Genomic DNA, 14273 nt, shown 5'->3' with positions numbered 1-14273 from the left:
CAATGTAAAGACTGTGCATTTGCACGATGGACAATAACAAGCCGACACATTGCTCTGTGATGAAGAGACTGTGAGTCATGCTCGCAGTGTGTCTGCTATCCCAAATCGGGCTTCACATTTACATGTTTCAGCATTCACACCCACAAATTCATTTCAGATGCATGTGGAACATATTGATAAAGCCGCCAGGAGCATGTGGGAGGGAGCTGACGACGCATCTCAGCGGGACACAAGGAAATTGAAATAGATCTGAGATTTACTCAGGCTGCACGCTTCAAACTCCATGTTGTTTACACAGGAGATAAGAGCGGGTTGTTTCTCCCGGTAAATTATTTAAGAATCTGTGTGTGTGTGTTTTGCTAAGGGTGGATTCCAACTGCATGAACATGTTAAAGTAATCTATAGCCACACAAATATGTATGTATATAAATGAAACTTGTACATTTTTGTTGGAATTACAATTTACTATTAAAGCAAAACAAAAGACAAATAAAAGACAAACACAAGATATGAAGATATAGTGATTGGGCCAAGTTCATTCACTGTGTACAGCATCTTTCTAGATCAAAAAGTGCTTCACAAATAAAAGAGAACAGCAAGACATAGAGAGAATAATAAGTAGAAAAATGGGAGATGAGAAAAAGACAAAAATAAATCAAACTTGGCAAACGCAGGTCTGGACAGGTGGGTTTTAAGCAGCTGTTCCCACAGTGATATAAGAGGTTGAACATTACGAAAAAAGGTCAGGCATAAGAATACATTTAGGGTTTCTTATAAAATGTTTGTAACCAGTTTCCATCTGATATTTCTGCTGTTTGCTTAATCACAGCCTCAGTTTCCATACCTTCAAATTCCAGATTGTTTTGAGTCTCTTTATCAGTTCATGCTCTTCATATTTCAGTTTATACAGCAGTTGACAGGTGAATAATTAACTGTGATCTCATTAACCATCAAATAAATGAGGGGCATAATTTCCAAGGCTCTTTCTAATTAACTCTCTGATTCATTTAGGCGGCCATTGGTTAACGGTGTAATTAATTATCGTGGATCCACAAGGCATCACAAGATTTTTGTGGCGTCTAATTTTCCCTCGCTTAGCCTTTTAAAAGTTGCTGTATTTGTCATATTTAAGTTCATGTTCAGTATATATTAAATACAACAATCTGTGAAGATAATTAAATATCAATGATCAGTTGAAATGTGGTGCAGGGATTATTGAATGTAAACAAAAGGCTAATAAGGCGGTGACGGTTCACTGCGTTTTAATTAGCCTCAAAATGACTGCTTGTGACACCCGTCCAAATCTCATTTGCCTGCAGATTTCAGCCAGCAGATAGCATGTGATGTCTGTGGGTGTGTGTATGTGTGTGTATGTGTGTGTGAGAGACAGACATTCAAAGAGGGCTGATAACGGGATAGTGTGCCAGGAATACTATGGCATTTTTAAAGATGTCTTCCAAACATTGGATTATACCGTCCTGCTGTCTGTGTTGCCTGCCAGCCACTGACTCACCTGTTGTTGCAGCCAGTCCCAATCACTTGATCCACACCCATCCGCACACCTGCTCCCCATTCCCTAATTACACTCAGAGTCCATATAGCACCCTGCTGCCCTTTTCTTGTGTTGGCTAACCGCCTGTATTTGTCACACATTATAATGCGGGTAGATCAAATCAAGCATTCTGATTGGTTGAGAGTGAGTCACGGGGTGTACTTTATTCAGCCATAAAGTACTGTACAGCCTGTTTGCATTTAGAGCGTTCCATATCAGTGCGCACATAAAAATAACAGGTAGATTTAAATTGCGCGACCGTTAGTTGTCATTTCAACCACCATACACAAATGGGACTATTTTCCCTGTCGCGGAAATGCAATACACAACGTTTGGTGGCTACAACTATTTTGTGCTGAAAGGGAGCTTACTATTAATATTTATAAAGTTGCAGGTAACCGTATTATGAAAGCAATAAGGTATTCGAGGCAGTACTGTATCTACAATAATGTACAGTTCAAGGGTTTGCGTTGCTGAACGGCATGAGAAGGCTTTTGTGGCCTCCTTGTATATGTACCTGCCCATATCCACCTACTGTACACCACGTCAGATCATCTATTAAGCAATCCTAAAACATAGCGTTTAATCTTTAGCCTGGGTTTAGTTTTTTTTTTTTTGACCTCTACTAAGCACTTTATCTTGTGCCCCTTTGGCTCAGTCAGGCTACTTATTTGTGTTGGCTGTCCTCCATTCGTTCGTTATTTCTTTTGGCGAGGGAGAGACGTCCTGGTTAATTGGAGCGAAGGAACCAAAAGAGGCGGTCGGTATGATGTTGCATCTCTATCAGCTGATAATCAAACAGTTAGTGGCAGAGATACTGTGATAAACTTTAATTGAATATCTTAAATGTTGGCAAAGACACAGGAGAATCTTCTCCACTTGGACTCAGCCATGACGAGATGTGTGAAACATGTTTGCATTTGTCTGTTTGCGATAGGAGACAACCTGCCACTGGCAAGTTGTTTAGTGCACCTTTTTGTCACCTGTTGATAAATAGGTGCACTCATTCACTCATCAAACATGTACATTGGCATTTGGGTCCAGACTTAATGGCTACTGAGCCGTTATTTACGGGAAATTTATAAATCTCTGAAATCAGGGAGTTTTAAACATTTCACAAAGACTTTAAAGTATTTTGCTCTCTCTGCACTTTAGTTCAACATAAAAACACATTTTAACATTAGGGGTTCATAGTCTTACTTCTCTTTTTGAGGTTTAAACGCATTGACAACATTACAGAGGCTCTGCTCTGTAACATAACTTTTAACATCTTCCGTCTCTGATCTGTGTCTTTATCTCAGGTGGTGCGTGACCAGATCACCCACTGCACCATGAAGCTACGCCAGACCACCGGCATGATGGAGTTCTGCCTGGAAGTCCTCAAAGAGAACGATCCCAGCGGATTCCTCCAGGTATCCGATCCACTGTGGGTGTATGTGTGTGGGTGTGTGGGTGTGTGCATGTGTGTGTGCGTGTGTGTGTGTGTGTGTGTGTGTGTGTGTGTGTGTGTGTGTGTGTGTGAGTGTGAGAGTGAGAGAGAGAGATTGCACAAATGTAAGATCATGGCATCGACCTGTCTCGCAAAGCAACTTTATAACAACATCGTTTTTTTCACACACAAGGCATACACAGTATGTGGTCTTACTATATTAACAACAACTTCTACTTTTATGAAGTATTTACAACCAAAATGATAAATATAAAAGTTAAAAGGAAGAAGGAAGGAAGGAACTTAGTTCCTTTGAGCCTAAGACAATAAGATAAGAGAAATCAGCAGTGCAGGGAGCCTCTGATGTTTGTGAAGCCTGCACATCTAAAAACACTGCGCAGTCTGAGGAGGAAGAATAACAACACACACACACACACACACACACACACACACACACACACACACACACAAACACACACACACACACACCCTTGCTTCCATTTCATCTGAATATTTCATAATGTATTGATTATGTGGTCCTTAATGGTTGGCAACACCTAAATCCCAACTGGTCTCTTAAAAAATCAAGGGAGGATATCAGTTCAGAAACATTTGTAAATACAATACAGTTTGAAGTGATCTGAAGTGAAGAAAATTAAGCTAGATAATGCAATTTGCGTTGTAATGCTCAAGGATGAATTTCCAAATACTAGGCTCACATTTTCAAGAGGATCCCATCACATTTTCTTTGCAGTTGAGAGTAGTTTAATGTAATGTATTCACGTTTTCTCCCCTGAGGCAATAAAGCTCTTAACGGCAGATGAGGGGTATTATTCTGAGCCTTAAATATTTGAACTGCACTAATGCTGCCTCATTTCACTTGTCAGACACAGTGTATTAAAGCCAGGCTAATGGAACTGTACCCAGAGCAGAGAAGCTGTCCTCTATGCAAAGCGGCCATGCAACAATCGAGATATTGAGTTCAGATGCTCTCATTTGTTTTTGTTTGGTTGTACACGTCTTTCCACGTGATTATCTTCTATCATTGTATACATGTGTGCTTCAACCTTTTCTCCGTGTGTGTGTGTGTGTGTGTGTGTGTGTGTGTGTGTGTGTGTGTGTGTGTGTGTGTAGATCTCAGATGCTCTGATCAAGAGGGTCATATCATCTCAGGACCAGTGGGTGAAAGGGGCCCTGGAGCCAAAAGTAGGCCCTGAGTTTGACCTCAACGTCAACACCGATGCACTGCTCCAAACCATCCTGCAGCTGGACTTATGCCAGGGCAAAGGTGAGGCCACGAAAGCACTCACTACCTACTCAATTGTCAATTTGTATTATACCTTTGTTAAACTGTATAGTGCTTTTATCCTAATTTATATTAATCGTTTTTAATCAACTAATTGTATTCTTAACTTCTCTTTACTTCTTTTAACACTTGTATTTAAAGGAGTACTCCATCAATCTAGTAGTGAGCTCATAACGATGGAGAAGGGTCTAACAAAGAACTGATTGAAAAAGAGCCATCACTTTAAATGTTGCTGAGGCAGAGAGATCCGGACTTATATTATATAGTAGGGGTCAAGATCCACTCCACTTGATCCTACATTTCCTATAATGCAACTGATAGTGTCATTATGCCATTTTTACATAATGACAAATCTTATCTTATCTCCCACTTGGTTAAAATAACCACATACATTTAAGTGTCAACAACAAAAGGTTTGCAAAATGGCTTCTAAACTGGCAGTTACATTTAAATAAAACCAGAAATGAACACCAATGCAAAACAGGAAGAACCCAGAAGAAGAGCAACTAATGAGGGATCCCTCTCCCTGGACAGACAGACATGCATCAGATGTTGTGTGTACAGAATAACCAACATAATAAAATTACAGTATGATGGAGTCCTTCAATTAACTTGACATGCACAAACATAGAAACACCCCTGAGCTGAAGCAACAAAAAAAAGCCCCTTGATGTTATATTTGAAAAGCAAAAAGCATGTTGTTAATGTTGCTCTTCGCTCCAGAGGTCTCTTCTCGCTGTACAACAATGCACACAGCCGATGAGCTATTCATTGTCTGTTGCTACCCAGCAACCAGCTGGCGTGCATGAGTAAACACAACGTCTCTTACTATAATTCTGCTGCAGTCTTAGAGATTTCCCAGATGTATTGTTAATGTACATTAAATATGTAATCAGCACTCTGCATATCATATTTTAATACGGCTCAACTCGGGGGAATAAAGATCAGGTGTTTTCCTTTGCAGATGTCGATTGATCTTTAAGTCAGACGACATGAAACCATCTGTACGTTTCCCCACCGTCACGTCCCATTGATCCTCAGGAACAAATTGATGGAGTTTATTCATGGAGCATTTTAGACTTTGACATCCTGAGCAACAACACAGTGCAGGAGGTGTTCTGGTTCTTAAGTAGCCTGAAATGATTCAAGTTATCCTATTGTGTCCTAATATGCAGATGATACAACATTGATGAAATTTCCAATATTTACATCTTTCAAAGTTACTTATATGTAAGAGAATTTTCTGATATATGAAGTATTTATAAATTATAATAGTCTGACCTACAAGTCAATGATATATGGTGAAAATATATATTTTTTACACATCATTTGCAAATGAATGACATTAAGGCTTTTGTGTTGCTGCTGTTGGTCATTTTGAGCCCAGGCTCCTCACTGCTTCAGGGAATGTTTACCTCTTGTCAAGTTTCTAATGCATTCAATCTAAATCTCTTCACTGGTCTCACTGTCCGTTCCAGCTGCTTTATGTGCCATCGTCTGTCCATGTGCTCTTGCATTAAAACATCCAAACCAACGTCATATTTACAGATGTGCAGGAGAATCCGTTATTGAAACAAATGCAGGCAGCAGACAGTGGTGAGGCTGAGCTGGAGACAGAGAGCCCAGGAGGTATTTCAGAGACTCTACTTTTCACAGTGAACCTCTGTTCTCCTCCCTTGAATTTATTTCGTCACTCCTTCCTCGTCCCTCAGCACTGCTTATGGTTGGAAGACCACTGGTCCTTTTGTCCCACAGCGTCTACCTGGTCTCTGCATGGTTATTGTCTTCCAGCTCCTCTCCGATAAATGGCACCTCTACAGAATAGTGCTGCCTTCACTGGAGCACAACGTTTCCATATAAGTTACAGACATTTGTGGCCTGAAGTACTTCTCTGTTTCCATGCTATTCTTTGGTTACTAATCCTATAACATTTTTAAGGAATTTATATTTTACTTTTAGTGTAAATATTATCAGAGGAAATGTGTATTAAACATGATCCCCATGTCAGAATCACAATTATTGAATTGTTATATAAAATATACAATTAAGATAATATTTTTTCAATTTGGAAAATCTTAAAATTAAATAAAAAAATATGGATTTGCCTGAAGTATTCTGTTTTCCGTGGTATTCTTTGGTTACTAAATCTTTGACTTTTTAAAAACAAATTAAGGAAATTATATTTTACCATCTTTCAGTGTAAATTGTATCAGAGGGAATGTGCATTAAACATGATCCCCCAAATCTCAGAATCACAATTATTGAAGTGTTAAATAAACAATCAATTTGGAAAATCTTAAAATGAAATTGAAAAATATGGATTTAAAGTATAGCATAGTTTCAATAATAAAAGGAGAATATCCTGCTGCAAATATACAAATGATAAAATGTATGCATTTATTTATCAACAGATAATCGTGATCTTGTGGTTGTGCAGGAATCAAAGAAATACTTTGGCTACAAATACTGTGACAAATATTAAATTTAGATATTGATATTGATAAACTGAGTCGATGAGTGCGGTGTATATCACATCAACCCTGTTGTTCCCTCTGTCATGACTGCTGCCTTTCCTCTGTGTCTTCACTACCACTTATTTTGGTCTTGGAAAAGATCAGATAACAAATGAAGAAATGATGAATGAAGCAGAATTCATCCCCCTGAGATCTCCACTCGTGTGTTCAGTGGTTATTTTTACCCTGATGTTGTTGTTTGTGTGTTTGTTTCAGCTCCTTTTGGAATGCGGTCATATCCCGTTTGTTAGCACACGTTTTACCAACACATGGCTCAGACAGATGTGACTTATTATTAGAAAATCCTTTGATTTCATGCTGGTCCTTTCATTTTTTTACTTCTTTAAAGAGCCAAGATTCCTGCCCTGAATCTAGCAATTACCGGAATGTATTAGTCTGTCTTGTCAATAGACAGTTTGCATCTCAAGACAGTCTACATATCATTTGAGAGGTTATCCCACCTTCATAAGGACACTTACTACTTGTAATTTGGGGATATAAACAAAGAAATAAGCAATATAGTGTTCAAATAAATGCTGCTGGACGTTTCAGTCACATGGCCTACTTAAAGTCTCCCAGCTGTTGCCCTGTAAATGAACCCGGACATGTCTTTATCCCCCACTCTATCTACAGTAAAGGCCCTCTTTCTCTACCACCAGTTTGTTCAAAGTCAACCAGCCAGCTGACGACATCTCATGTTTTCTTTTTGCTCTTTATCCATCCACCCACCCTTTCATCTCTCCCTTCTCTCAACCCCTCCACCCGATCACAATCTTTACATCTTGTCCATCCTTTTCTCCCCACAGTGGAGTCTGGAACCTCGGTGCCAGCGGCTCCTCTCCTGCAGCTGGAGAAGTGCTGCACCAGGAACAACAGCGCCACCTTGGCCTGGAGGGTAAATGCGCCCCCTGTCAGCGCCATTGAGGGCTACATCCTGGAGCTGGACGACGGCAACGGGGGACAGTACAGGGTCTGTGTCTCGCAAAAACACACACTGAGTTATAACTCGTAATGTGCATCAAACAGAGTATACGACTTGTCAGTAATATGACATCATGCAGTCAAATATGTCACTTCTGTGGGTTGCCTTCCTTTTGATTTTATTATTAATTATCCATATGCTGCTCAACTCTGACTAGACCAGATGGTAGTTTGAGTGTGTGTGTGTGTGTTATATGTGTGTCATCAGTGAACATGCATTTTAAGTGTGTGAGTCTTTACTAATACTTGAGTCCATATATACATCTTGTGTGTTTAAGCAGCGAACAAACATGTGCATGCATTTAATCTGCATGTGTAATGATGCTACTGAAATGTGTGTGTGCCCTTAGGAGGTGTATGTGGGAAAGGAGACAGTGTGTACTGTGGACGGCCTTCATTTCAACAGCTCCTACAACGCCAGGGTGAAAGCCTACAATGCTATCGGTGTGGGGCCGTACAGCAAGACTGTGGTGCTCAAGACCTCTGATGGTAGGCTGTGTGTGTGTGTATGTGTGTGTGTGTGTGTGTGTGTGTGTGTGTGTGAGTGTTCTACAGCTTTGCCAAATTGGCTGCTTAAGGATAATGTCTGCCTCCTTTAGAATAATGTCCTTTTATTGTCTTGATTTTATTGTTTCCCTCAGAATAGTTTTATTTGTAATGATCTTTGTAAAAGATGTCAAGACACAAATTAATTGTACCATGTAAAATTGATTAAACAAGGAAAGGGAGTGAGACAAAATGAAAGGAGATAAGAATAAGGCATATGGAAGGAAAACAGAAAAGCAATAGAAAGCGAAGGGATAGAAAAGAAAGGGAGGGCAAAAGAAAGAATAGGACATGAAATGAAAGAAAGAGGGGAAAAGAAAGGAATAGAAAGAATCTGTAATAAAATGAAAGGAAAAAAGATAGTTAAAAAGGAAAGAAAGAAAGTGAGAGAAAGGTCAAAGAGAAGGGAGTATATGTAAACATTAGGAAAAAGAGGTTAGGAAAAAAAGGGGAGGAGTAAGAGACAGAAAGGAGAGGAAATAAGAGGAAAGGAAACGAGAGAATGGGAAAGGAAAGAGGGGAGTGAACAAGTATGAAATGAATGTAAAAGGAAACACTAGAGAAGAGAGGAATACAGAGTGAGAAAAATAAAGGAAAAATAGGAATAAAAGAAAAGAAGGGAAAGAATATGAAAGTAAGAAAAGACAGAATAGGCAAGAAAAGGAAGTTGAACAAGGAATGGAGGAAACGAAGAGTGAAGAAAGAAAATGAGGAAAAACAAAGCTGAAGAGGGCAAAGAAAGAGAAAGAAAAGAAAGGAGTGAGAGAAAGAAGGAGGATGGACAAATGATAACAAAATCTTCCACAACCACAGTGGGACGAAGGTGAGTCACACAAGGCTCTCTATCTCACTTTGCCAATTTCAGCAACAATGGGCATTAGTCTGTTTTCTGACTGATAACCATTCATCCCTCCCGCCCTCTTTTTTTCCTTTTCTTTGGCATTCTTCTCTTCTTGACAACTCACCCTTTTTTTCCTCCTTTTGCTCAGCATCGCTTCCTCCTTCTCTTTCCTCGAGGACTGTAGCTTCCTGCAAATACTCAGAGAAAAGAGGCACGATGAGTGAATGAGAACAAACCGATCTTTATGCACAATTTTAGTAATGTATAAATTTCTTTCTGTGTGTGTGTGTGTGTGTGTGTGTGTGTGTGTGTGTGTATTTGATATGTCACTACTTCCAATTCAATGATGCAGCATATGGTTGTAGCCAGCTGATGAAGCATTTCTGCCTTCAGGCAGAGAAATGCTTCCCTGATGTTTCTGTTCTGATTGTTTTTGTGCTTTTAGTTTGTCTTTGTGTGTGTGTGTGTGTGTGTGTGTGTGTGTGTGTGTGTGTGTGTGTGTGTGTGTGTGTGCGCTTGTGTGTGTGGGTGTGTGCCTTTTTTTTCTTTTCTCCTGCAGCTATAAACTCACCCACGCACTTATGCCCCGCCAGACAGAGCGTTATATATGCCATGTATGGAATGCCAGACATGATTTCCATACGTAACTCTGTCCAGAAGGAACAACTGATAATACGCTTGTTAATGTGGAAACAGACCACTTTCCCATCAGCTGGTCATCTAATCACAGGGAAGGCTGAGAGACCTGACGAAAAATGACATTTCATAATGTCAGAAGACACTTTTCAGCGTTATGAATCCGAGCTATTCGTTATCTGAGCTAAGACTTTATCTGTTATCCTGACATGATTATTTGAAAAAAGAGAACTATGATAGGTAGTTATTGTTATAAAAAAGAGCAGGCTTTAGTTTCTCACTGTGGCGCCAGCAGTTTGTCCATATTGATCAGGATTAAAAACGATTGAAAGCTTCTAATATGATATTCCTGCATGCAAACGTCGACTCATCGGGACCAACGGTTGTTTCCCTCCTCCAGTGGCCTGGTTCTCCTTCGACCCCTCCACGGCTCATCGGGACATCGTCCTGACCAATGAAAACCAGACGGTGACCTGCAGCAGCTACGACGACCGCGTGGTGCTGGGGACCGCTGCTTTCTCCAAAGTAACACACCTGTTACCTGTTTTATTGATTTCTATGCGGGGATTAGATCTCTTTCTTCTATAAGTGAGTTAATACAATCTATTCTACGTTGAATCTCAGGGCATCCACTATTGGGAGGTACGCATCGATCGCTATGACAACCACCCTGACCCTGCGTTTGGCGTGGCGAGGATCAACACCATGAAGGACATGATGCTGGGGAAAGACGACAAGGCGTGGGCCATGTATGTGGACAACAACCGCTCCTGGTTCATGCACAACAACTCCCACACCAACAGGTAGGCGTATTGGTCTACTATACTGGGAGTTTGTAAGGCCATTGGTATTATTTCAATTGGAGCCACCAATAACTGATATTATATGTCAATTATAGATCATCAATACAAATACAATAATTTTAAATGAAACAAAGCCACCTCACAGACATAATTGAGAGCATACTCGCCTCACCTGTAACAGTTTGGTGCTGCAGCGCACGGTCAATAAATATTATTGTTTTATTTGCTCCCTTCTACCATCAGTTGAATCACTATATCACAAACGCACAACCACAAGAGCAACAACAATATTCTCTGACCTCTCTCACCCTGCACACCTCTTCCAGTGGATGCCTTCTAGGAGGCGCTATAGGTCCCTGCCTGCCAAATCGTTGCAGTTTCTATCCGCACTGCAATAATACCTCTGAACACACAACAGTAACCCTGACAGATGTACCGCTTTACACCTTTGTATTGTCTCGAAAATCCTGTTTGTGAGTTTCGTCTTGTGGTTTTATGTAAATAGTGTCGTGTTTAGTGAGTGATATTGATGTCTATGTTTTAATGTCATGAGTTTACCCATCATGCTTTGCCAAAACCAAATTTGACCTCAATCGTGTTTTCATTAATACAAAAGTGATTAATTGGTTGAGATGCAGCGAACCAAATTTTGTATTAACTTTTCTTCAATGGAAAATTATATATATATATATATATATATATATATATATAGATATGTCTCTCTCTCTCTCTCTCTCTCTCTCTCTCTCTCTCTATATATATATATATATATATATATATATATATATATATATGTAATTTTCCATATTCTATATCGCACTTTAACTTGTATCAACTGATGTTACAAAGCATTCATCATTATTCAATAACCTATTAATTAGCCAGTTAATTACAGCTTTACACTTCATGCCTTATTAGAAACTGTTATTCCTCTTTTATTATAAACAACAGCAGGAAGCAACTTTGTACTCTCTTCTTCTATACATCATTATGAGTTCTGCAGAAAATCGCACGCGCACACACACACACACACACACACACACACACACACACACACACACACACACACACACAAACACACGATAATGATACATACAGGATGACAGAGGGACCCCAGGGCTCATACAATACTGACTAAACCAGAGAGCAGTAGAAGGAGGCCGCAGCCTGCAGGAGACATCAAAACATCTCTCTGAACCATCGCTCTCTGTGTCACACCGTAACAATCAAACCGTCATTAAACATTTATTTACATCAAAAGATGCATATGCTTCACAAGAAAAAGGCTGACTCTCCCACAGCGTCCAACAATGCAAAACCTCTGACTTTATTCATCGCCCTACGCTCTCCATCTCGGTCTATCCAGGCTATTTGCTTTCATGTCCTTCATCATCTCATCTCCGTGTCTCATGATTTTAACCACATATTGATTCCTTCGTGTCTCAGAGCGCTGACTCTCTCTCTCAGCCCCGTCCTGAAGCAGCCATCATGTGTCTGAAACATGGCGACCGGCATGCTTCCATGTGCAGAGGTGGTTTCACGCCTTAGCTTCTGTGCAAAAACTCAATTCCAATCACACTCTTATCCCTCTTTCGGGAGAAACGGAGTGATGTTAGAGTTTGATCACAGTTAGTTGTCTGAATTCCCGAGCGTTGACGAACTTGATAAAACAAATGGAGCTCAAGACCGTGGGGACACAAAATATGAAAATGATAAATTGCTGAATATGAGGTTTACATTTGTCATGCTTTACTTTTTATTTCAAGCACATGGCACTGTATTGGCATATTTAGAATAGAACAGGAATATTATTATGAAATAGATTGGAGTTTGGTCCACTTGCAAGCTCAAGTTTAAACTTATTTCTAATGACCTGTCGGGGAAAAAAGGACACGTCAGTCTCCCTGTTGCAATGCTTCCCAGACATGTTCTCATCACATCCTAGCAAATTAAGCTATTTTATCTATTTTATGTTTTATGTGTGTGTAGGGCGGAGGGAGGAATCGCCAAGGGCTCGACTGTTGGCATCCTGCTGGATCTGACCAAACGCACACTGACTTTCTTCATCAACAAGGTGCAGCATGGACCGACCTCCTTTGAGAACCTGGAAGGGGTCTTTGTACCCGCCGTCAGCATCAACCGAAACGTGCAGGTCAGTGTGTGTTCACTTATTTTGGGGAGGCAAAATGAGGACAAGTGCACGTCCCTGTAGCATAAATCATTACATTTTACAGTGAAGACTTGGATCAAGGTTCGAGTTAGGGTAAATCTCCAGGAAATGTATGTGACTCTAATGTCCCAAAAAGTCATGAAAACAAGACGTGTGTGTGTCGTGGATGGCCGTTAGGGATGTGTTCTTTTTAGTATATGTACAGTGTGTGTACGTCTTCCGACAGTTATTGCATGAATGAGAAAAATGAGGGATATATTTAACTAGGAAAGCACTTGTTGTTGATACTTGAGCTGATGAGACATAGTAGTGTCAAAGTGCACTGAAGCAAGTGTTGCATTCTCTTGTACGTTTTGTAATGTTTAGTTGTGCACTTTGAAGTCACGCTCTCAGATTTGCAATACTGCTTTTTATCCCTGTGAACCTCATTCTGTCATTTTCTAGATTTAAGAATGATTTCACTAATTGAAAATATAAATAACCAAACATCAGTCACAGGACTGGTATATGTTGTACATGTCTCTCTATGTGTCTCTCTATTTCCAAAATAAAGAAATGATCCTTTTTGCAGTCTATCAATAACCTGAAGCACTTGAATATAGCATCAAGTTGTGTGGGAGTTTAGGAGGACTACTTGAGGGCAAAAAAACCCCGTCAAACTCGTGTTACACAAGTTTTAAGCTCCTGTAAATATTAACAACTTGAGAAATGTCAGCTGATTGATGATTTCTACCAAAACAACAGTGAATATTTGGTAGACCTTTGCATTAATACATAAACATTGTTATTGCTGTTATCATCTTTATCCTTATATTCTCAAAATGAACATGCTTGAAGTCACAAGAGGAATAACAATCAGGGACACAGACTTGAAAATTAAAAATAAATAATAAATTATAAATAAATAATCACGTAATGTAATCATTACAAAACTCAAAGTATACATCAAGTGTGCATCTTTTTTGCAAGCAGAGAGGAATCTGTAGAAGGACGACGTTACCAAGACTGTATTTCCTAAATCCACATCCTTCCTATTCCTCAAACTCCAAGCAGTCGTCAAATATGTTGTTCAAATCTTCAATCTTAGTCCCAATCACAGAGGATCTGCTCTGCTGTTCCTTGCAGGCGACTTTACTGACGGGCCTGGATTGGCCAAAGACAAGCCAACCGTAGGAGATCTTCCCTCCGAGCGCCCTGGACACCAACCAACGATGTCATATGCAGTCCGCTCCCACGTGGACCTTTTCCAGTCCCGTCAGATGGGATTCACCCATCGCCCATTCTTCTCAAGATGTTCCATGTGAGACCCTGCTCCATCATTTGGGGATGAAGGAATACAATCTGGATTATTATTGGCTTTTACAATGATGGAAGCTTGTGGACATCACTACAGAGATGACTGGATTGCCATACTTGTTTTTTGTACATCCCTGTTTTTGCCCCAAGAACATATACATCATTTATGTTATTGTACCTTGCAAAAAAAAGAGGAAAAT

The 14273-nt window shown here is 39.9% G+C and overlaps 1 protein-coding gene across 1 annotated transcript in view; it reads left to right on the top strand.

Annotated features, from left to right (window-relative positions):
• trim67 (tripartite motif containing 67) overlaps positions 1-13950 on the top strand; it is a gene marked incomplete at both ends in the record, with an annotated part of 37545 nt that extends 23595 nt beyond the window's left edge. Inside the window, 8 exons of the mRNA XM_079214897.1 lie at positions 2854-2964; positions 4116-4269; positions 7607-7770; positions 8132-8270; positions 10205-10329; positions 10429-10607; positions 12597-12759; positions 13903-13950. Of these exons, the coding sequence (XP_079071023.1) occupies positions 2854-2964; positions 4116-4269; positions 7607-7770; positions 8132-8270; positions 10205-10329; positions 10429-10607; positions 12597-12759; positions 13903-13950 (1083 nt within the window). The remainder of the gene's footprint in view (positions 1-2853; positions 2965-4115; positions 4270-7606; positions 7771-8131; positions 8271-10204; positions 10330-10428; positions 10608-12596; positions 12760-13902) is intronic.
• Positions 13951-14273: the final 323 nt, after the last annotated feature.

This window comes from Taurulus bubalis, assembly GCF_910589615.1.
Source record: "Taurulus bubalis genome assembly, chromosome: 3".
NCBI lineage: Eukaryota > Metazoa > Chordata > Actinopteri > Perciformes > Cottidae > Taurulus > Taurulus bubalis.
Note: the sequence above shows the minus strand (reverse complement) of the source record. Positions and strands in the feature narration are given on the sequence as shown.